The 22,770-nt window shown below is 46.5% G+C and overlaps 1 protein-coding gene across 4 annotated transcripts in view; it reads left to right on the top strand.

Annotated features, from left to right (window-relative positions):
* NAV2 (neuron navigator 2) overlaps positions 1-22,770 on the top strand; it is a 353,869-nt gene that overhangs the window by 209,650 nt on the left and 121,449 nt on the right. For 2 of the 4 annotated variants that reach the window (XM_068148343.1, XM_068148345.1), the window contains exons 3-7: positions 2,411-2,463; positions 9,717-9,789; positions 14,552-14,819; positions 16,487-16,555; positions 20,651-20,808. In XM_068148343.1, the coding sequence (XP_068004444.1) occupies positions 2,411-2,463; positions 9,717-9,789; positions 14,552-14,819; positions 16,487-16,555; positions 20,651-20,808 (621 nt within the window). The remainder of the gene's footprint in view (positions 1-2,410; positions 2,464-9,716; positions 9,790-14,551; positions 14,820-16,486; positions 16,556-20,650; positions 20,809-22,770) is intronic. The other 2 variants (XM_068148346.1, XM_068148344.1) reach the window with 1 other exon arrangement.

The following is a 22,770-nucleotide window of genomic DNA, read 5'->3' as shown; positions in this document are numbered from 1 at the left end:
AAAACACACAGAAATAATATTGCTTATTGTAGCTTGCTCCCTTTCACCTTTGCCTCTTGTTCAGCCATTCTTAGACCTACCTCTCTGTCTGATGTTTGAGGTCTGCAAGCTTTCCAAAGCTGAAGTCCAGGGTGAGGGATTTGTTTTTGAAGGATTTAATTTCCAGCTATTGATTTCCACGTGGAGGAAAGTTCATCTTTAAACGTTCTCAGTTTAATCCTCCAAATCAGCAGTGAAGAAGAAGTCATTTGTGTCTGCTCTGTCTGGCCTCAGGCATGCTGCATCTCATTGTCACAGAGCTGGTGATAACTTTCACACCCAGAAGCAGCTTTAAGTGCAGCCTGCAAATACAAGCAGCATGCTCTCCTAACAACCCAGAGCTCATGCTCAGAAAGCTTCCAAATGCAGATCAGGAGAGGTTTTTTCCTTTCCTTTTACTGTTGTGGTGTGCTGTGTGTCAAAAGCTGCCATGAAGATCCATCCTCCTTTTTTTGTCATGGCCTGGAGTACCTGGAGGTTATCCAAAGGCATCAAAATCGATTCAGGGTTCATCATTAGAGTTCATCATGAGAGATTTACATCACAGATGATGAATCTTGAAACACTACTTAATATCCAACACTGGGAAAAGAACAGATGGGGGGGGGGAGGGTTGGTGCTTTGGTTTGGGATTTTTGGTTGGTTTTTCTGTTGAAGACTCCATAAGAGTTAATGATTGTGCAGAGGCAGTGATTGCAATCCTTTCTGCTTACCTTGCTGAAGTGGAATAGCTGCACATTTAGGCAAGGGAAATGGTAGAATTAGCAATAACTAAGTAGCTCTGCAGACTTGCAACCAGCCTGGGCATAACCCCCTGCATGTCACAATTCTGTGGTTATGAACTGATGTCCTGGTTAAGGCTGAGGTAGAATTTGAAGCCCCAGTGTTGCCTGGGACTTCCAGTTTGTGCTAAAAGATGCAGTATAACAGAGTTTGCCAGCAGCTGTGTGGGTTCCCTGTTTATCGGAGGCAGAAAGCTCTGCTTCTGCAGCTGTGCAATTGGACCTAGCACAGCATTCAGGCACTTGTGCTGTGGGCTGCACCATGTCACTGCCTGTGGGCACACCACCTTCTTACCCCATTCACTGCTGTCCCTTTCCTTCCAAACACCTCCACAAGACCTTGTACCTGCTGCAAACAGTGGTCCTGGGGAGGAGGTGGAAGGGTCAAAGGTAGGGTCCAGCTTGTGGGCAAGGAAAGGGAACACTAAAACGATTTGCCTGGTGAATTAGGCAGATCCCTGCCAAAGGGCCAGGTATTTCTGTGGGCTGCTTTGATGCATGTCCCCAGCCTAGGCTGAGTCTCTGTTGAACCACTGCTGGGCTCAAAACTGAGGTATGAGTTACACTTCAGCCCAGCTGCCAGTTTGCCCCACCAGCAGCTTTCCTGGTGGTTCTCTGTTCCACCTGCTTTTTGTAGCACTTTGCTCGGCAGGGGAGGAATGATAATTGCATTAATCTAGTGAAAGGAGTAGCCAAGAGCTGTGGGTGAGTTGGGAGTGGATTAGAAGGAGAAAAGGTAAGGGATAAAGCTGCCCACAGAAAGGTAAGCAGAAATAGCACCTGTGCACCAGCAGCTCCAGCTCTGGTTACTCTTCTGATTCCCACTGACTGTTTCTGGTCATCTCCATCCTAAATAGCCTGTGGCAGAGAAAGCCAGCAGCATCAAAGGAAGTGATTAGTCATTGGGAACTGATGAAGAATCATCCACAAGAAACTGCAGGGTCACCAGTGGGAGGGAATGTTGCCTTGGTTTAACACAGCTTTGGAGGGTCCAGTACTGAAACTGAACAAAGACTGGAAGGCAAACCTTCAACCACCTCAGCAACTTCATTATTTCACTTGGGTTGGAACTGTATCTTTATCTGCAAGCAGGGTTGCACGTAAGCCACGGACAAGAAGCTTGAGAAGCAGTCCCATGATTTGTGCATTAAAAATCAAACCCAGATCATAAATAGAAATTACCCAATCATAAATCTCCCCTCTGGATTAAAAACTTAGGATTCACTCTAGAAGCCAATCCTTGGCCTGTAAACATCTATACATCCATGGTGTGCACTTTCCCACCCAGCAGTGACTCAGCTTCCAGAGTTTAAATCTCTTCTGTAGGTTAAAGGAGTCACTGTACAAGATGTTGTCAGAGCAGTTGTCTTCCATCCCCAGCTGTCTCTGGAGGCATGACCCACTAGAAAACTCCAGCTGCCTTTTTTTTCCCCCCCTTGATGGGTTTCAGTGTTTCACACACTCACTTTGACTGGACAGCTACAACCTGCAAGTGCTCTGGGAATAATTGGAATCAATGTTCTGCCTGTAGGTGGTTGGTTTTTTCCTTTATTTCCTCTCTCTTTTTCCTTCTTTTTTATGCTTTCCAGCAAATGAAAAGATTGAAGACATCAATGGCTGCCCAAAAAATAGGTCTCAAATGGTAAGTAGCGAAGCGGGCTCTGTGTTTGTGCGTGTGTGGTTGAGTCCGTGCTGTGTGACTTCGCTGCCTGAGACTTGCAATTACTGTTTTTAATTGCTTTTGCACAGTAGCTGAGAGCAAAGGAATAATCTGAAGAACATTAAGATTGCAGTTCTTGCCCCTGGTATGCTCCACAGTAGTTGAATTAGGCCTCCTCACTTATCACAGTCTTACATTTACCAGTATTTTTTCTGGCATGGGTATTTTCTGTGTCTGAAATCTCCCAGTGTTAAAACAGGAATGCCTAAGACCAGAAGTGTTGGTCCTCTGTGGAGGCAGTAGCATTGCAAGAGCAGAATTAGCTGCTGCTTTTGAAGTCCTTTTCTCCTTGGAAAAGAAAACCAAACAAATGAACAGATCACTAAATGAAAAGGTAAAAATCAAAATGGGAAGGTGCTCTGTGTGTGTGCCCCTTGATTCTGACACAGGGGAAGGTGCTCTCTGTGTGTGCCCCTTGGTTCTGACACAGGGGAAGGTGCTCTCTGTGTGTGCCCCTTGGTTCTGACACAGGGGAAGGTGCTCTCTGTGTGTGCCCCTTGGTTCTGACACAGGGGAAGGTGCTCTCTGTGTGTGCCCCTTGGTTCTGACACAGGGGAAGGTGCTCTGTGTGTGTGCCCCTTGGTTCTGACACAGGGGAAGGTGCTCTGTGTGTGTGCCCCTTGGTTCTGACACGGGAAGGTGCTCTGTGTGTGCCCCTTGGTTCTGACACAGGGGAAGGTGCTCTGTGTGTGTGCCCCTTGGTTCTGGCACAGGGGAAGGTGCTTTGTCTGTGTGCCCCTTGGTTCTGGCACAGGGGAAGGTGCTCTGTGTGTGTGCCCCTTGGTTCTGACACAGGGGAAGGTGCTCTGTGTGTGTGCCCCTTGGTTCTGACACAGGGGAAGGTGCTCTGTGTGTGTGCCCTTTGGTTCTGACACAGATGAAGCTGCTCTGTGTGTGTGCCCCTTGGTTCTGACACAGGGGAAGGTGCTCTGTGTGTGCCCCTTGGTTCTGACTGCTGGCTTTCAATTTCTGAGAGAGAGAGAGATGATTTTTCTGTGTTGTCTGTACAGTGTGTCAAACTGAAGGATCAAAACACTCAGTGCAGGAAAATGAAGAGCATGTAGTAGCTCAGGAGTATGTCTGCTGTGAGCATTGCTGAAGCTAAAACTGTAGGCAGAACTCTACTAAGAATGCAAATAAGAAACTTGTTTGTAAAATGCATCCTAGGAGAAGTGTTTAAAGCTTCTGTTCCTTCAAAGAAGGTTGTTTCCTTCTGTATCTTGAGGGGGGGGATCATTTTACAGTACAAATTCTGCCCTCTCCCCTTTGCATGGCAAATGCTGACTTTGGGATGTGTGGCTGGCTGCTGTGTGTGTGAAGCTGTTTTAATGTTGTTCATTTTTATGACTCTTCCCAACTGGCCCTCCCTCCCAAGCCTGCAGCTTCAGCACAAGCTTGAAAACAAAAGGGTTTAAGGAGAGTTTGCCATCCTCAGTCAGGAGCCACACTGCAGTGTGCTGCTTCGGTTTGGCTTCTTGTTGTTCCTTGGAAGGCAGCAGTCTTGCTGAAAGCCATGGAGCAAGCCCTCTGTAAAAGCAAACCATCTAAAAGATTTATCATGGCTACTTTCTACTGCTTTGAAGAGGTTGGTTGCTATTCTTGCTGTAGCCACAGCAGCTGTCTGGAGTGTAAATAATTGAGGGAACCTTGACAATTACTATAATTTAATGTTCCACAAGTGCATCATGAGAACTGAATTTCATTCAGGACTGCAGTCTGTAACAAATTCCAGCACATTGCAGCTAAAGTCACCAAGTCATTACTCTCAGTGGGGGAGCAGTGTTGTGTTGGGTCGCTGGATGTGTGCTGTATGTTGTTTACAGAAGGCAGAGCTGGTTATAACCAGAGGCATGCAGGGGCATCTGCTGTGTCAGGAATTGTCTAGAGTGCTGGAAAGCAATGCTTGCACTACACTGCCTCCTCTGAAGCTCTGATTTTATTCTGGCTGCTCATTCAGGAGGGTGGAGTGAGTGGGACTGTGTCCTCAGCTCATGAGACATAGTGCATGGATCATAGCTAGGCATCCCCAGTGGTTTTTCTTCACCTTACAAAGCAAGGTTTATGCTTGCTATGCAAGGTGCACATGTCTACAGAGCTCTTGAGCATCTTGCAGGAGATAGTAAGGCAAGAACATCAGTTCTGGGTCGTAAGTGCTGGGTCCTGTGCATTTCATTGCACTTTTCCTCTCCCTGTAGCTTACAGTGTGGGAACTGGTGCTTGTGTCTGGCACTTCTGGTTCAGAGGTAGGAGAGGCAAGGCCATCCAGTTCAAACACTCAACCAGGTGATGTCTAGTTTTATTTTCTCAAATGAATATTTCAGTTACAGGTGGCCATGCCTGTATTGTAGTGTCTGTAAGGTGGCTGCCACAGATGAACAGACTTGGGGGAGAAGGGAAAAAAAAAGCACCATAAATGAAGATTGACCTTCTCACATGAAATAGAAGTACAGAAGTCTTTAGGGGGCAGCCTTCTGTGGGCAGTTGTCTTGCTTCTAGGCTCCCAGTTCCCTGACACACGTGGGCTGGATTGTGAGGAGCCAGCTCCTGTCCAACCAGATGTATCAGTTTAGAAAGCTGGAGCAAATCTGTGCCTTCCAAACCCATTAAAAGGGGCTTTGAAAGCAAGTGTGTTTCCTTCCATGTGGCACAGTCCTCAGCCAGTGAAGCCTGCCAAACCTTAGGAAGCTCAACACAGAGCCAGATCAGGTCTCTTTGCATTGCTGTACCCATTCCTGCAGTGCTGTAGAGCATCAGAGAAATTTGCCCAAATGGAGCGCTAGAGACAGCTTGGGTCTGTCAGGCTCAAATCCAGTGCTAATAAGCTTTGTCAAACTGAGTTTAGTACTGCAGAACCATGTGGGACCATCAATGCTTATTAATCTAGTCCCAATGCCAGCAATGACATGACAAAGATCCCCACTGCCTCCATGAAAAACCTCCTAGGTGAGAACCTTTCCCTCCTTGTCATCTTCTCTGGGTTTCTGTGCTGTGGGGAGTATCCCAGTCTTCCTTTGCTCCAGACAAGAGCTGGCTGGCTTTTATATCATCTATTACAGACTAGTCTACATCTCATCCTCTACCCAAGACCCATTTCAGGGTGTTTTCTTTTCCCAACCTCTCTAGTGTTTTTCCTCCAAACAAAAGCCTGTAATCATGCTGATCAGTCGCAGCTGGCATGTGGAAGGTCCTGTGGTGATTAGAGGATGAAGTTGTATGGAGCACAGGCTCTGGGACCAAGAAGGTTTGGAGATTGCCACCACAACTGCATTTGGGATTTTAGAATGAAGTCCCAGTAAATATTGGCATTGTTCTTGGTAACTGGGTGAAGGAGGGTAAAATAAGACCAGCTTCCCCTCCTAAATGATCAACAACCCCCAGCAAGGCTTTCTGCTGTTTGGTTATAGAAAATTCTCCCCTTCCCCCTTTCCTTCCCCTTTCCCCTTCCCCTCCTTTTTGCTCACAGGTTTTGAAGGGAGCTTCCCAGCAGTGTCTTAGCACACTGTGCTAACTGAACATTTTATGATCTTGTGTATTAATACATCCTTTTTGCACAGCAAGGAGGGAGACACAGGGAGAGGTGGTGGTTGTGATACCTATCACGTGTGTGAGAAATCACAGCAGGTAAGATAATGGTAAAGATCAGATGCGGTAAGACAAAGGCAAAGGATGAGATGTGTGAAAGCTCAGAGCTTTGAAGTGGAGACTCAGATGAAGGAAACAGAAGATCCATATCAACCAGTCTAGAAGTGACTGGGGAAAGAGGCAAGCATTGAAAATGTGGACTTGAAGGCGAAGAAGAGAGGAGATACTTGCCAGTGGAGAGAGAGATTGGCAGACAGAGGTGACAGCTGAAACACAGCTGGAGATGGGACTGGAAGAGTTGAATGTCCACTTCTCAATGTGACCCTTACCAACTCTTTTGTTCTTTTGGTGGTGGTGAAGGGTGTGAGTTGTTGCAATCTTCATTTTTTGTGTGCATGGCACATGCTAGACATAGTTCTCAGAGAACACCTTAATGAATTGAAGTACTAAACGTGAAAGCTGGTGTGGTATGACCCATCCTTGAAGGATACAGCTGGGTACCTGTTGAGGAGATGATTGCCAGGCACAATATGACCTGAAACCATCTGCATCACCTGAGCAGCTAACTGTGTGAATGTAATATCCACTCAGTGGGTGAGCTGATGTGTTTTGCACAAAGAACTACAAATGGCTTCTGTATGAAAGAAACAAATGTTGGAAAAGAAAGCCAAATATTTTCAGTTGCTTGTATTTAGCTCATGGAAAACGATTCTGTCTTTGCTCTTCAAGAGCAGGCTTCCACTTCAACCTGCTCTTCCAAACATTTGGAGCATTTTTGGAGACCCAGTGTTGTCTAAACGTTGCCATAGCTAGGTGCAGTAAATCTACAGGGCTGCTGCTCCAAGCCCTGCTGGGCTGGTGGGGCTGATGTCTGGCTGATCCTGTTCCACAAAGCCAAGGAGGACTCTGCTGCCTGGGCATGTGCTGCTAATTCAGGGGGAGCAGCTCCATGGGAAAGATCAAAGGCATCACAAGCATGTTTTTCCTCCACAGATTCCTAGCAGAGGATTTTTGGGAACATACCCCAGTGGTTAAATATAGCCATGCCTTTTCAAGTAATCCTACTCTGAGCTATGCACTAAAGGGAATTTCTCTCTCTTCTGGTAACCTTCCCCCTGCTTTGCTTGGGGAGTTTGTATCTTACTGTCAGTGTATGTTTGGAAGTTTAACTGAGTTTTATGTTGCCACAGCAACAAATGGGTCTCTCCTGGCCCTAACCCATGGTATGTTTCCTCAGAGCTGGAGGTTGGTTGGATGGGAAGATGTTCCCCAGCAGCAGACACCAGTGTAGCACTTGGCCAAATGCTGAGCTCAGGAATGCTTAAAGCATTTTCTCTAAGCTTCCTGGGTTTCTGTTGATCAGGTGTGATCTGGTGGTGTCATGTAGGCATGATTTACTGCAGAGGTGATCTGCCAAGTTGCTTCTGCTTGGATGTCATTTTTCCTCAGTTTATACTGACTGCTGCTCCTGGATCAGGTTTGGTGTGCTGTCTCTGGGGCTTTTCCCCCCCAGAGATCCAGACTGTTGTTAAGCTGTTTGCTTACCACTTGTGTGTTGTTAGCAGTGAGACAGGCAGGGTAGGATTACAGGTTTCTGTGTTGCAGAGCTTGCAGTCTAAACACAACCACAAGCCACCCTCTCACCTCCACCATCATCCTACCTAGAAAACAGCATGACAAGCAGAGCCAGACTGGTTTGGGAAGGGCCCAGATATGCAGCCCCCTGCCGTAAGGTATGATAAGGTGTCACTGAACAGAGACTTGTTTCATGGCTGGAGGAAAAGGCTTCCAAAACTGTTCTGCTTGTGCAGAGGGGAGACAAAGCAGTATGCCCATGATGTTCTGTCCATTGGGTGGGTGGAGATAGTACCTTTGGAGACATTGCTGGGGACAGTCTGCCATTCCCATTTAGCAGAACTAAAAAAGCTACTTTTGAGTTTCTGCAACTGCACATCTAGAGTGAAGATGAGATACTCCTTGTCCTCCTCATTAGGAGAGGAGACATCTACCCCGAGCTGCAGAAGGCTGGGATTGTTCTTGGCTCCCTGTGCCTTGTTAAGTGTAAGTGGTAGGAATGGCCTGGTGGTGTTTGTTCTTGAAAAGATGAACTTTGGTTTTCTGGCAAAGTCCCAGATCACCTCAATGAAAGAGCCACATTAAAAGCTTGAAAGGGTTGTTGAGCACTGAGGAAGGAAAAAGGTAGAGACTGGCTGTGGTGCCACATTGAAGTGTGGATTAATGAACCTTAGAACTGCAGGTTCTAAGATCTGAACACTGCAGGAAATGTGTTCTTCGGTATCTGTCTGGGTTTGGAAGTATCTAGTGTGCTTAAACTAGGCATGGAGCTACTGCAAGATCTCTGTTGTGATGTTGAGATGTGGGGGAAGCAATTCCTAACTCAGCCAGCCTTTCTGGAGATCACTTTGTTAGGTAGATTTTTGAGTCCAGTCTGCATATAGCAGCTTTAGTGGCTAACAGTCAGAGCTGCTGTGCAGAAGGCCTTATCTGCTCAAAATTCACTTTAACCCCAGCTGGCAATTAAGCACTGCACAGCCACCCAGCCACCCTGGAACTGGGGAAAAAAAGAGGTACAACTTGTGGGCTGAGATATAGTTTCATAGGAGAGAAAAATAGTAATGGAATACACAAAACAAGTGATGCACAAAGCAACTGCTCACCACCCACTGAGCCCTGCCCAGATGGTCCCTGAGTCACAATGTTCCCCCTTAGCTCCCCCCAGTTCATGTACTGGGCATGATGCCTGATGGTCTGGAATACCCCTTTGGCTTGTTTGGGTCAGCTGTCCTGGCCGTGTCCCCTCCCAGCTCCTTGTGCACCTCCAGGGGCAGGACAGAGTGAGAAGTCCTTGACTTGGTGTAGGCGCTGCCCAGCGACAACTAAACTCTCAGCGTGTTATCAGTGGTGTTGTCACCCTCAATTCATAACACAGCTACAGGGAGGAAAATGAACTACCCCAGCTGCAAGCAGGCCACCAGTGCAATTCAGTGTGGTTGTGGCATCTCTGAAGGGCAGGATGTGCCCCTCAGTGAGCGCCCAGCCTTGCCTGTCATTTCTGACATGCAGAGGATGTCACCAGTCACCGGATTTTGGATTCCTGCTGGCGTTTCCAGTTACAGGTTTTATATTTAACTGCTTTTGTGGCTGGAAACTTTTGCCAGCTGTCAACTTAAGAGCAAGTGGCAATCTGCCTTCTCCAGCAAATGTGGCCTCCATGTTTATTTTCAGTTTCACGTCTGTTACAGTTACCACAGGTTAAAAATCCTGGCATAACATCCTTGACCCTGCAGTAAGACATGCAGTGGTCTTTGTGTGTGTGTGTGTGTGTGTGGTTAAAGTACTGAATAACTGGCTTATAACAGAAGGTCCTCACCCACCTGATGCTGAATGAGTTTAGGACCTTAGTAACTGAGGAGGTTTCCTGTTGTGATTTCCACATAATGAGCCAAGGGACTTTTTGTGTGATACGAAGACTGAGTGCAATAAAGGGTGTCAGGGGATGAAAGTAAACAGTTAGTACAATGAATTTGCTTTTTGTGTCTCTAGTTTTCTCTTGTTTGTTTGTTCCTGAACAGATTGAAAACATAGATGCATGCCTGAGTTTCCTGGCTGCTAAGGGAATTAACATCCAGGGGCTGTCAGCAGAAGGTGAGTTGGGTCGGGGTCGGTTAAAGCTTCTTTTCCAGTCGGCAACCTGAATTCCTGCTTGTGATTGTAACCAGCCCAGGGGCTCTAATGGGAGATTAAGATGAATAATTTAAGGCTAATTGGAACTTTTAACAGTGTTGGGGTTTTTTGTTTCCTCTTTTTTTCCACATCTCAGTGTGAAAGGTGGGTAAAATACATAGCTGAGGTTCCCACAGCTGGCTGGTAAGAAAACAATCAATGAGCCCAAAGCAGAATTCAATCACTTCTTTGTTTCTTTCTGTTAAAACCCAGATATGTTCCCTCTCAGTTCTGTAACTGCCACGTGGAGCAGAGTGTGTAGATTTTACACATGTGTAAAGAGACCTGCTGGTGATTGTTTGCCTCTTGAGAGAAAAATTTATTTCCTCGTGCTCCAGTTTTCTCTTAGCTGCAGTAGTGTCCTGCTTGCTTTCCTTTGGTTTTGTAAAGGAAGATTTTTATTGAAGTTTGCTTCCAAATGATAAAATGCAAATCTTGTGAACCAAGACAGAAAAAGGCTTTCTGACCTCTAATTAATCACTCTGCTTTAGGAGAGAAGCAGAATGATTCTGAAACCCAAACATGACTGGGTGTACTGTATTCCTTTATGCCACTGCAGGACATGTGTCAGGATGTGTGGTGCCTTTTGGCTCAGAAACTGTTTGACTGCTGTCTTATTGTGAGATCAAGCAGATTTCTGCCATCCCCAGCACCAGCTTTCACTTATACTTCCATTTAAATACACTGGCAAAGCAGCTGCTAAGGGAAACTTGGACTGTGTTACACAGAATCCCCTTCAGTGCTTTACAGAAGGAATAACTGGACATGTGGCATCAGGTCAGATTTGGTGGCTAAGTTTCTTTGCAAAAGGAAGTTATATCATCAAATCATGGCATGTACTTTTACTTCTGTGTGAATAACTTTGTTGCTTGTGTGTTTAAAGCTGTGTTTTCTTCCTCTAAAGGAAGGCTAGAGCGTAGGCAAGAAAGGATGTGTAGGTGTGGTGTGCTGATCCAAGCAGGCACTTAAGCACTGGAGAGGAAAAGCCAAAGGGTGAAAATGTTTGGGTCAAGATAAGGATAGTTTTATAAGTGAAGGAAGGAAGAAGACCAGAACAGGTGATGTCTGGAGGTGTTCAGTGTGAAAGCTAAGAAAAGTAGCAGATTTGTTGGTGAGAAGTCTGTCTGGGTGTGCAAAGTTGGCAGTGCAGTGGTTGTTCACCCTGGGGAAGGGACAGCGTGATGGATGGCCGTTGCCATTCCCCCAGATCACAAGTCACACTCAGCAAGCCAGGGATTATCCCTTGGCTATGCTGATTTTGTATTCCTTCCTTTCTTATACACTGCCTGGGAATTAACTTCTATCCACAGGAGCTAAGGAAAGATCAGCAATGTTTGCTGCCAACACAAGTGAGAACAGTTACTGAGTCCCCCACTAACACAGAAGGAAAAGGGAGGAGGAGGAAAGGAACTTTTTAAAAACCAACCAACCAAACCTAAAAAGACTCAAATTCAACAGTAAAATCAATTTCTGTTCTTAGTCACTCTTCAACTGTGCTGAGGAAGGCAGGGGAAAGTGAGCAAGAGAGGACACGGAATCCCTTCAAAGGCAGAGTGCCGTAACCAAACACAGTGTGTCTGCACAAGTTGCCAAGACCTACTAGGTCAACTGCAAGGAACTTTGTTTACTTCACTGGCAGATCCCCATCTCTAGGAAGAAGGAGAAGATTGTGATTGCTTCCAAATGGGAGTAAACACTGAAGCCTCTCCTGGGCTGCCTGAGAATATTTATCAATAGAGCAGTTCTGAGTGCAGAGGGAAGTTAATGATTCAAAACTGGAATTTGGAAGGCTCCTGAATGATGAAATAGTTTAGGATTCCATGTGTCATATCCTTCCAGTATTAAAAACTCCTGCTTTGATATGTGCATGACACTCAGACATAGTCTATTTTCATGGATTCGTGCAGTGAAGGTGCAGGAGAGCTGCAATCACTGATGCTGACTACACTGTGGTAGAGACAGACCCCCTTCCCCAGCAGCATGGAGCCAAAGTTTCATATCCTAAAATCTCTGTTTGTCATTACTGAAGAAAACTCTGGGGATGATGGAAAATTCTTTGCTCATCTTGCTGTAGTGCTTGCCCATCACTGTGAGCTCTGTCTCTATATATCTATGCTCTTAAGCTTGTTTCCAGGCTGAGCTGGATTTTAGACTCCTGAAACTGCAGCTGCCCAGCAAACCTTGCCCTCTTCCACACAGTTCCTCCTTGCTGCCAAGATTTGAAAGACTATGGGGAACACAAATGTGCAGTAGACATTCAAACTGATGTCATGGACATCATCTACACCTCTCCTGGTAACAGATTAGCTGCATAACAATTAGCTGAACAAATCAAGACACTGTAAAGTGATGAAAGAAAACGTCTCCCTAGACCTTGGAACAGCCAGAATTCAGCTTAGACTTCTGCCTCTGAAATGACACTCACAGCTCTTTAGGCAAGTGGATTTCAGAGTGCACTCTCTGCAGTTCCTCTGTTTGAGGTCCTTTGCAGTGTCAAGGTGGAGGTCTTGTTTCTGTGCCAAGTTCCAGTCAAGTTCTGTGAAGACAGAGGAGGACGATCAGCAAACTCCAGTGGTGGAAGCTGCAGCTGTAGGGGAAAGAAGCAGCAATGGAGATATTCCAGGGTGGAAATTTCCAAAGGGCATATTTGTGGGGGATTCTGTGCAAACCAAATTCCAGGTTCCTCTCAAATGTCTGGAGTGTTTGTTTGAAATGCAGAAGCAGAGTCATTTTTGGCTCCATGTTTAAGATGGGTGGGTGACACGATTGTCCTTATCTAAGTTAATCTGCCTATGTAAGCTGACACATGGACTGGAGGGGACTTACAGCAGGAAGCAGCTGAGACTGCCCTGATGGGCAGAGTGCAGTGAGGCTGAAGGACTCTTTGAAATACTCTCTTTTTTTTTTTGTACAAAGTGCAGGGGCAAACTGCCAGGCCAATTACCTCAGCCTGTCCGTAAGATAAGAGCAACAGAACTACCTCTGAAAGTCCCATTTAAAATCTTGTGCTTAGAATCCAGAGAGAAAGAGACTTCTTCTTTTGAAACCCCTTAAAGGTGTTTTGCTTTTGATAATTGGAGGTTTTTTTTTGATCAGCCTAGGAAAATAATTGAGATCCTGGTAACAGTTGATATCTTCTGATAAATACAGCAGAAAACAGCTGTAGAGAGCAAGGTGGTTTAGGTGGATTATTGCTAGAACTGCCTCTCACTGCGCTTGGAAATCAAGTTTCCAGTTGCATGAAGCTTTGCTGACTTTAAACACGCAGACCAGTGGTGATTTATTTTATCTGCTGGCTCCTATTTGTGCAGCTAAGCTTCCCAGTGCCTCTGGGTCTGTTTAGTTATGCTTCAGTCTGTGATTAAGTGCTACTTTCCTTACAATTCCCCTGAGTAATTTGAGTTCTTTACTGAAGATAAGGAGATCCTTTTTACTGTGCTTTGCTGTCTTTTGTGTCTCTTCTACTTTATTGTCTACTTCCATCCGTGTCCTCCCTAGCTAAACACAGGCTGAGGAGAGCAGGAACCTGCTTGATGCAGATGCTGATGCAGTGAGAGAAGGCTGGCTTTGTGGCATGAGACTGCATGGGAGTGGGCTGGGCAAAGGGGAAACAGACAGGGATTCATCAGGACCTCACTGTCCAGGAGGAGACTAAAACTGGCTATGAGAAGAAAGGAAGACAGCAAGTAGCTGCCCAAGGTCCCTGGGATATAAAATCGTTAGAACAAGGGAATGAAGGCAGTGAAGGGAGGGCACTGGTGGGAAGGGCCAGGCTGCAGGGAGGGAAAGAGGAAAACAAAAAGGAAATTCGAGCTAGAAGCTGAAAAGGAAAGGCAAGGAATATCCTGAGGATTTGGGAGATAAGCAGGACCACTTAAATATGGTCTAAGAACAGAATGACACTGAGGAACAGAAATGTTTATACATTCATTGTCAAGCTGTCTTCAGGTACTTTGGGTATCCATTCTTTGTCTGCCTGTGACAGCATCAAAGTGGTAAATATCTGGTTGAATACAGCTGTTTCACCCAGTGATCACATCTGCCGGTGCAAAACTTGCATCAGATTGTCATAGTGGAAACAGTCAATCTCAGTTTAGGATGAGAGGAAATGGCCTGGATTTGCACCAGCTGAGGTTAGGTTTAGATGCTAGGAAAAAAAAAATCAGGCTGCCCAGGGAGGTGGTGGAGTCACCAAACCTGGGGGTGTTCAAGAAATGTGTGGACATGGCACCTGGGGATGTGGTGTAGTGGGCATGGTGGTGTTGGGTTGACCGTTGGACAGCATGATCTTAGAGGTCTTTTCTAGCCTTAATGACTCTGTGATGTTCCAAAGAGGACATAACACTGTGTGATAACTGAGTCATTTCTCCTCCTTGTGCATATTGAGGACTGAGAAATCATTCACAGTGTGCTGCTGTTCATGCACTTCTTGGGGGGTGTATGTTTTCATTGGTTTAAAGGAGCTGGCTTCTGAACCATGCTGGCATTAACACAGACTAGAGCAGAACTGCAAGACAGCCCAGGGGAGAGATGAGTTAGTGATTTGCAGTTGGTGCTCACTGGTAATCAGCTGCTCTGCTGGTCAGAGAGGCAGAAAGCCTGTCATGTCCCAAAGGAACTGAGTCTGGGTGGCTTTGTGAGGCGTGCAGCCGCTGACCAGTAACTTCTGAACGTTGCCTTGCAGAAATCAGGAATGGGAATCTAAAGGCCATCTTGGGCCTTTTCTTCAGCCTGTCTCGATACAAGCAACAGCAACAGCAGCCACAGAAGCAACAGCCACAGCACTATCCGTCCCAGCAACCTCCCCCAGTATCCCAGCAAGCAGGGCCTCCACCCCCCTGCCAGCTTGGGGTACCCCAGCAGCAGGTACCAGCTTCGCTCCAGACTCCGTGCCAACAGCCCCCTCAAGCTGCACAGCTTCAGTTCAAAGCACAACCAGAAATGCAGTCCAGGTGGGCAAATTTCCTTGGAGTTGTTTCCTTTTTGTCTTTTTTCATGTCTGTTTTTCTCGTTGTTAAAGGTGTTCAGATGCCAAAGAAACTTCTTGCTTGCCTTCAGCTCTAGAACAGAGAGCACGTTGGAAATGGAATGCTGGGTAGCAATTGACTTTCACACCTTTGGGAGCTGAGACAGATGTGCTTGAATCCATTCCAAGTGCTGGGATGGGTGTAAAATACCTGCTAGACCAAGCAACCACAGTATTAGATAAGGATCAATACTTTTTAATATATATAGTACTTTGCTCTCAGCATTTCTTTTGCTCCCTTCTGTTCATGAAGCAGGTATGTTGCTACCATTACAGAACACAGACTTGGGGCATGTGAAAACCAACCTTGGAGTTCCAAATTTACAAGAATTTTGGGCCTCACAAAGAGGTGGAAGGCTCTGATAGTGGTAAAAGAAATCAAGTTCATCACACAGTCAAAAGGAAATCCTGACTTGCTGGTCAAAAATAGGCTGCTGGTTTACTACATGAAAACTGATTTTCACACATGGTGCTCCTAGATCAGAATGTGGATAAGCAGAGGCAGGTCTTTGTCCCTTGGATGCCTTTAATCCTGGGGGTGCTCTCTGCAGGTTAGAATGAAAGCAAATAGTGAAGGCAGTACCACCACAAACAGCCTTCTGCTTGTCTGATCCTTCCCCTGCTGAGAGGGCGAGGGCTTGGGTGGGCATGAACTGGGCAGGATTAAAGGCTGAAGCTCTGTTTGCACAGCCACCAAAGCATGAAGGCTTTTTGCTTGATATCTCAAATTAAGGCTTATTTGTGTTAAAGTAACACCTGTTAAGGTGAACAGTAGCTGAAGTGATGCTTTGAGTTTAAAGGAAACCTTTCAAGGGAGCCTGCTCAGAGCTTATTTGGTTTTCTCTTAGTTGTGCTCTTTTTGGGGGTAAACAATGCTTCCATAGAACTGAAAACCAGAGAGTTGCTGCAGCATGTGTAAACTTGTACAGGAAATCATTACTGCAGAACAAAGATGGGGTTGAACATCCCTGGGGGTATTCAAGGCCAGGCTGGAATGGGTTTGGTCTAGTGGAAGGTGTCCCTACCCATGGCAGGAGGGTTGGAACTGGATGGTCTTTAAGGTCCTTTCCATCCTAAACCGTTCTGGGATTCTAGAGTTCTGTGACTTCTCTGTCAAAAACACGCAGAGGTGTGTGGGATGGTTGGAATATTGCTTTGGTATGCTCAGTACATTGTCTGGGTTGTGCTGAGTTTCAAACAGTCTGACAATATCTAACCTGAAGGTGTTGGATGTGATGTTTTCTTAGTCCATGCTGCAGTTACATTGCTCAGATTCCCCTAATATATCTAAAAGGCTGAGAAGGAAAAGAGTAATCAAGGAGGGGGGGGGGAGAGGGGGCTGTTGCATGCAGAATCACATGTTCAGTGCTCTCTAAAATTGAATTCATTTCAGGCTTTGAGAGTTCTGACCTGAAGTCATACTTCAGGCAAGAAGCTTTTCTTTCTGTTTGTGTTTTATTTTCTTTTTCCCTGTGAAATTCATGGAAGCTCTTTCTTCCCTAGAAGTAGTTACTCAGTTCAGTGCCTGAGGAAAAAAAAAGACAAAAGTTTCTGTGTTCACTGTTATCTTCCACTTTTTCTTTCCTGTCACAGTGCATCTCCCAGGGACTCATCTCAAAGCAAAATCATCCGATTCACTCTTGGTCAGAAAAAGTCTTCTAGGTTAGCATTTCTTCATCTTCTGCAAAGCATGAGTAATCCTTTTGCAATATTTCTGGATGCATGTTTAGGGTTCCTGTTGAAAGCAGTTTGTCACTAGGTGTTTGACAAGCAGCTGCAGCCTGGAAGTGTTAGAGGGATTTTCATTTCTCCTCTCCTCCTCTCCTCCTCTCTCCTCCTCTCCTCCTCTCTCCTCCTCTCCTCCTCTCCTCCTCTCTCCTCCTCTCCTCCTCTCCTCCTCTCCTCCTCTCCTCCTCTCCTCCTCTCCTCCTCTCCTCCTCTCCTCCTCTCCTCCTCTCCTCCTCTCCTCCTCTCCTCCTCTCCTCCTCTCCTCCTCTCCTCCTCTCCTCCTCTCCTCCTCTCCTCCTCTCCTCCTCTCCTCCTCTCCTCCTCTCCTCCTCTCCTCCTCTCCTCCTCTCCTCCTCTCCTCCTCTCCTCCTCTCCTCCTCTCCTCCTCTCCTCCTCTCCTCCTCTCCTCCTCTCCTCCTCTCCTCCTCTCCTCCTCTCCTCCTCTCCTCCTCTCCTCCTCTCCTCCTCTCCTCCTCTCCTCCTCTCCTCCTCTCCTCCTCTCCTCCTCTCCTCCTCTCCTCCTCTCCTCCTCTCCTCCTCTCCTCCTCTCCTCCTCTCCTCCTCTCCTCCTCTCCTCCTCTCCTCCTCTCCTCCTCTCCTCCTCTCCTCCTCTCCTCCTCTCCTCCTCTCCTCCTCTCCTCCTCTCCTCCTCTCCTCCTCTCCTCCTCTCCTCCTCTCCTCCTCTCCTCCTCTCCTCCTCTCCTCCTCTCCTCCTCTCCTCCTCTCCTCCTCTCCTCCTCTCCTCCTCTCCTCCTCTCCTCCTCTCCTCCTCTCCTCCTCTCCTCCTCTCCTCCTCTCCTCCTCTCCTCCTCTCCTCCTCTCCTCCTCTCCTCCTCTCCTCCTCTCCTCCTCTCCTCCTCTCCTCCTCTCCTCCTCTCCTCCTCTCCTCCCTGTTTCAAGGTGTGGAATGCATTCTGGCCCTCAAAGAAATCATTTGGTTTTCTTGTCCTTATGAGCTTTTGAGAACAAAACCATGGTTCTGGGAGTTCTCTCTCTCCCCACTGTACACTTCTGTATTCGCTGTATTTAGAGCTGCATTACTGAAACAGCAGCAGCAGGCTTGGGGAGTCTGTGGAGCATCACATGAGCTGTGTTAGCCCAAACAGCATCGTGTGGGTCTGTCTCACAGAGCTCCTGCACTGCCCTGCTCTGAAGCTGAGCACATCTAGTTTCCCTTCATAGATATTTCAGTCTATTCATAGGTATTTCAGACTCTTTTTTTCCCCCTGAATCCCAGCATGACCTGCATGCCAGCCCATACACCCATCTCATCTCAGTGATCAGAGAGGTTGCTGTGTTACTAATGTGACTATTTAATCCTGGTTACTTTTCTTACCATTACAGCATTAAAATGCTTTCCTGGGAATTTTTTATGCAGTTGTAGCTATATAAACTATAAAACTGATAAACTGTGAACTAGGTAACTGTAGCTGATAAACTGCATCAACTATTTAACTGTAGCTGATAAACTATAAACTATATAAACTATGTGCCTGTAACTGATAAACTATCCTGTACCCTTTTTTTTTGCTAAGTTTGTGAACTGTTACTTAGGTTTTTTATTCAGCTTGGCAAGTGTGTGGAGATCATTAGTTCTGCTGGAGATTTTGGGGCTCTTTCCCTCATCTCACCTCTCCGATGCCAACAGTGAAGGACTGCAGTATAACTGCTGTTAAAATGCCCCACGTTTGCCTTTCACCTTGTCTCTTGCCCATCATTATGGGTTCATATGTGCCTAGAAGAGGTGCTGAAGTGCAGTAATGAGAATGTTCTCTGAGCTCAGTACCTTGGCTGTAAGAGCAAGAGGAGAGAAATATTCCCCTCCACCCCTTTGGGGTTTTTTCTGCCCCCCCCCTAGATTTCACAGGCACTGCTGTGAAATGCCTTGGCCTAAGACCAAAAGCAGGGGCTTAAAATCAGTCAGTTAAACTGCAGGGGGGGGGGTGGAAAAAAGTCTAAGAGAAATGTTATCTTTTTCAAGAGTGTTTTTAGCACCTCTTTTTTTCTCTCTTTTTTTTTTTTCAATCTCATATGTTTTTATTGGCAGTGGCAACCCTGACTTCAGTTGGAAACTTGTCACTTCTTGAGTGCTCACATGGTTTGAGGAGCTTTGTTTACTTAAAAATGTGACAGGTTGGAAAAACTTGTTTGGACCTGTGTGTGGGGAGAGCCTTTTCTCACCCATCAGCACAAGAACATTATCCCTTCCCTCCCTGCTAGAAAACTCCCCTCCCAGTGCTAGGGCCTCCAGTAGCCTTCCCGTGGTGGCTGGCAGTGCTTTGTCACTGAGCAGAAACTTTCAGCTGAGTTTCTTGTGCATCCCACCAATGTGTAGGGAACCTGGCTTATTGACTGTTGAGCAAAACAAACTCTTAGTGAACTCTCATGTCTTGGTGATTTCCAAGGTCTTCAACACAGCATTTGTCCCAACACAGCGTTTGTCCCAGGTTTGCCTCTGCTTCTCCCAGCGCAGTCTCCTCTGCAGTGGTTGCAGCCTGTCTGGGGTGCTCTCATTTACACCTTGGCTGCAAGGAGGAGTTTGTGCAACTTTCTAGCACCCTCCAGTGTTGAAAAGGGCTGGATCAATTGAAGGGTTCATCAGAAAAGGCTGCAGCAAAGTTAACCTCAGAACCATGATACGCTGTGCCAGATTTGTGGTGCTTTGAGCTTGTCAATTCATTTTTGGTTTTGTGTTTGGATGGTGCCCTTGTGTCTTTTCTGAGCTTTGGAAGCATGTGCATGCAGCTGCTGACCTTTCTGCTCTTTTCCTTCATGTTTCTTTTCATACTTCCTATTTCTTCACTAGTCTTGGAGAAATCAGTTTGTTTAGGAAGCCCTGCTGGACTCTTCCCTGGCTTCTCTTGCTTCCCAGAGGCACCACAGTGATTTGCTTGCTCGCATCCCCATTCTCTTTGGCAACTGGCACATCTCCATTTTAGCCTGTAATTGGCATGAGGTGTTTAAGACAGTCAGATTGTGTGGTTTATATAGAGAAGTTCTGAAGAGATTCTTCTCAAGAGAAAATCTGCAGATGGCAAAGAGCAGTCCCTTTCAGTGCTCCTGGAGGTGACAAGAACTGGTTCTTTTACTCTTTCCTGGGAGGTCCTTGCTTTACAGAAGAGTGAGCTGTTTCACTAACTCTCTTCACTGTGCATTCAGAGCAACTACCAAATATTTGTACTGTTTTATCTGTTTGGAATGCAGAAACCTGTGCTGGTTGGTGCACAACAGAACAGTACAAGCATGGTAACTTTCTGCTGAACTTTGACTTGGAAGGACTCAGGCGCAGATGTTGTTCTGAGATGTGGTGCCAGTGGCTGTCCTAATTCTGATGGGCTCCCTCCCCTTTTGCCTGCAAAGCATGAAAGTAGTTTCCCACCCTGCCTATGTGCTCTAGACTCCTAACTACGTTTTTTTCTAGGTAAACATCTAAATCTTGTGAACACAGGTAAGGAAATGCTGGAAGAGATTGACCCAGTGTAAACCAGAGGTTTATGCCAGCTCCCCGATAGTGTGGTTGCCCTACAAGGGGACACTTCAGGTTTGTGTGATTCTTACAGGCTCAGATAATTCAGCCAAGTTAAAACTCCCCTGGGTTTGGCTTTGTAGCTTTCAGAGCAGGATCTGAATCTGCTTTTCTCTACAAGGGAGAGGGCAACCATGTTCTGTCTGACTGTTTTGTCCAAAACAAGGGTAGCCCTTGTGGACATCACATAGTGAAGTGTCCAGCAAACTGGTTTAAGAACAGTGGTGTCTCCCTTAGTCTTAACCTTGTACCAGTGATATTGCTCTGCTGAATTTCCTCACTACTGCTTCTGATTCACAAGATTTATGGCAAGGGACCATTCATTTCAGTTCAGTTCTTTCCTGATGTGAAACAGTTCAGACTGTACCTTGCCTGACATACGTAGGACAACTCTTATCTGTTCTTATAAAGCAGCAAAGACCTCTATGAGTGTGTTGATCCATTTTCTTTCCAGCTTATGCATGGGTATTCCATCATTTCTCCCCCATTTCTTCTTTCCTCAGACTTCCAGGCCCCACCACGAGGGTGTCCGCTGCGGGCAGTGAGGCCAAAGCTCGTGGTTCTATTAGTGCCAACAATCGACGCAGCCAGAGCTTTAACAACTATGACAAATCTAAGCCTGGGCTTCCCCCTCCAACACCAACGAGTAGCAATGACAAAGGTAAGCACTGAAGGTATTTACATGCTCAGGTTTTTCCCAATAGAGGCTTTGTTCGAGGCAAATGCAATCTTCTACTGAGCTCCAGAAGTTGTAAGACTCTCTCAGAGCTGTGTGGTGTAAACATGACATTTACAATTCACAAAGCAGCTGGCTCTTCTCAAAGGAGACCTGGTCCTCCTTTAATGTCACTGAAGTTGTGGCTTGTAGTCCTCTTTTAACATAGCTGAAATTCACAGTATCCAGTATCTGAAGGGGGCCTACAAGAAGGCTGGGGAGGGACTTCTCAGGATCTCAGGTAGTGATAGGACTAGGGGGAATGGAATGAAGCTGGAGGTGGGGAGATTCAGGCTGGATGTGATGAGGAAGTTCTTCCCCATGAGAGTGGTGAAGCCCTGGAATGGGTTGTCCAGGTAGGTGGTTGGGGTGCCATCCCTGGAGGTGTTTTAAGCCCAGGCTGGATGAGGCTCTGTCCAGCCTGATCTAGTGTGGGGTGTCCCTGCCCATGGCAGGGGGGTTGGAACTAGCTGATCCTTGTGGTCCCTTCCAACCCTGGCTGATACTATGATACTAGGATGTTAGGGATTGGAAGGGACCTCTGAAGATCATCCAGTCCAACCCCACTGCCAGAGCAGGGCCATAGAATCCAGCACAGGTCACACAGGAACACATCCAGATGGGGCTTGAAAGTCTCCAGAGAAGGAGACTCCACAACCTCTCTGGGGAGCCTATGGTAGCTTGCTGTCCTGAAGGTACAAGCAAAAACCAGCTTTGAGGAAACCTGGTGCTGACAGTGTGACCAGAAAGTGACATCTTGATGAGTAGCTTGACAGGAATGGAAAATGACCACTAATGATTTCTTCAGTGTTTTTATAGGGTGAAAACTTCCCCTTTGCTCTTGTGTCCTTTGAAGTTACAAAAGTATGTGAGTGAAATCTGATTTCGAGAGTTGTATAGCACAGGGTTTGAAGGCAGGAACATGTCACAGTTTAATAAATGGTGCAGTGAAGCTGTGTGCCTGGCAGTGCCTCAGAAGAGCTGAGCACTGTGTTCTGTCTGCAGTGCTGCTTTTTTGAATGACATTTACTGGCTTCGTGTCCATTCACTAAGCTGGAGTCATCTGACAGCATTCATTAGTCTGGCTTTGTAGCTCTGAGCTCTGTGGAGCAGCAGCATTTAGCAGGGGAGTTTTGGGGGATGTGGCTGGTGAGAACTGAGCAAATCACTCCAGTCTGATCTGGTCAAATTGTTGGCAGAGGCTGGCAGCTAATTCTGTATCCTGAGCAGAGTCACTGCTCTGCCCAGCAGAGACCAGCGCTGGGTTTCAGTACCATCTCCTTGCAGTGACTTGGCAGTCGCAGCCCTGAGGCTCAAGTCTCCTCCTTGTCTGTGCATAGACTCTGTTTACAGTAATGAGGGGTTTGCTTGAAGGAAAAACACTGGTCTGGTTCAACTTGCCTGTGGTCCTCATGCTTGTTTCTTTCCAGGAAATTGTGTTTTTTCCTCCTCTAGAAACTGTTGTCCTGTGATTGCATGTCATTAGGTTGTGGAATGTTACCTCAGCTAGCTATTACAGCCCAAACCCTCATGAGGATGGCAATGGAGGGGCCTCCAGGGACATTCTGAATCACCTTGGTCAGACCTTGTATAGGAAGAAAATTAAATTCCCATCTGAATAATACAATTCTGTTCTGATTTCATGTATGAAGTTAACCTGCTGCTAAATTAGCAGCGCTCTGCCATGGTAAATCCCTGCTTGCTTATTCCAGAAGGGTCACTGCGTAAACAGTAATCATTTACCTGTAACATCAGCATCTAAATCTGAATTAGATCTGGCTAGCAGCTGGAAGAGCGAGCAGACAAGTTATGGCATGAGCAGTGGAGCTGATGAACCCTCTCTAATACCTCCCCAGTCTCCCTTTGTCTCCTTATTGTCAGTGCTCTCCTCTTCGCTCATGTCCCATG

Source organism: Melanerpes formicivorus, unplaced genomic scaffold (genome assembly GCF_026170545.1).
Source record: "Melanerpes formicivorus ecotype bairdi unplaced genomic scaffold, bMelFor1.0.p_v2 SCAF_16, whole genome shotgun sequence".
Lineage (NCBI taxonomy): Eukaryota > Metazoa > Chordata > Aves > Piciformes > Picidae > Melanerpes > Melanerpes formicivorus.
Note: the sequence above shows the minus strand (reverse complement) of the source record. Positions and strands in the feature narration are given on the sequence as shown.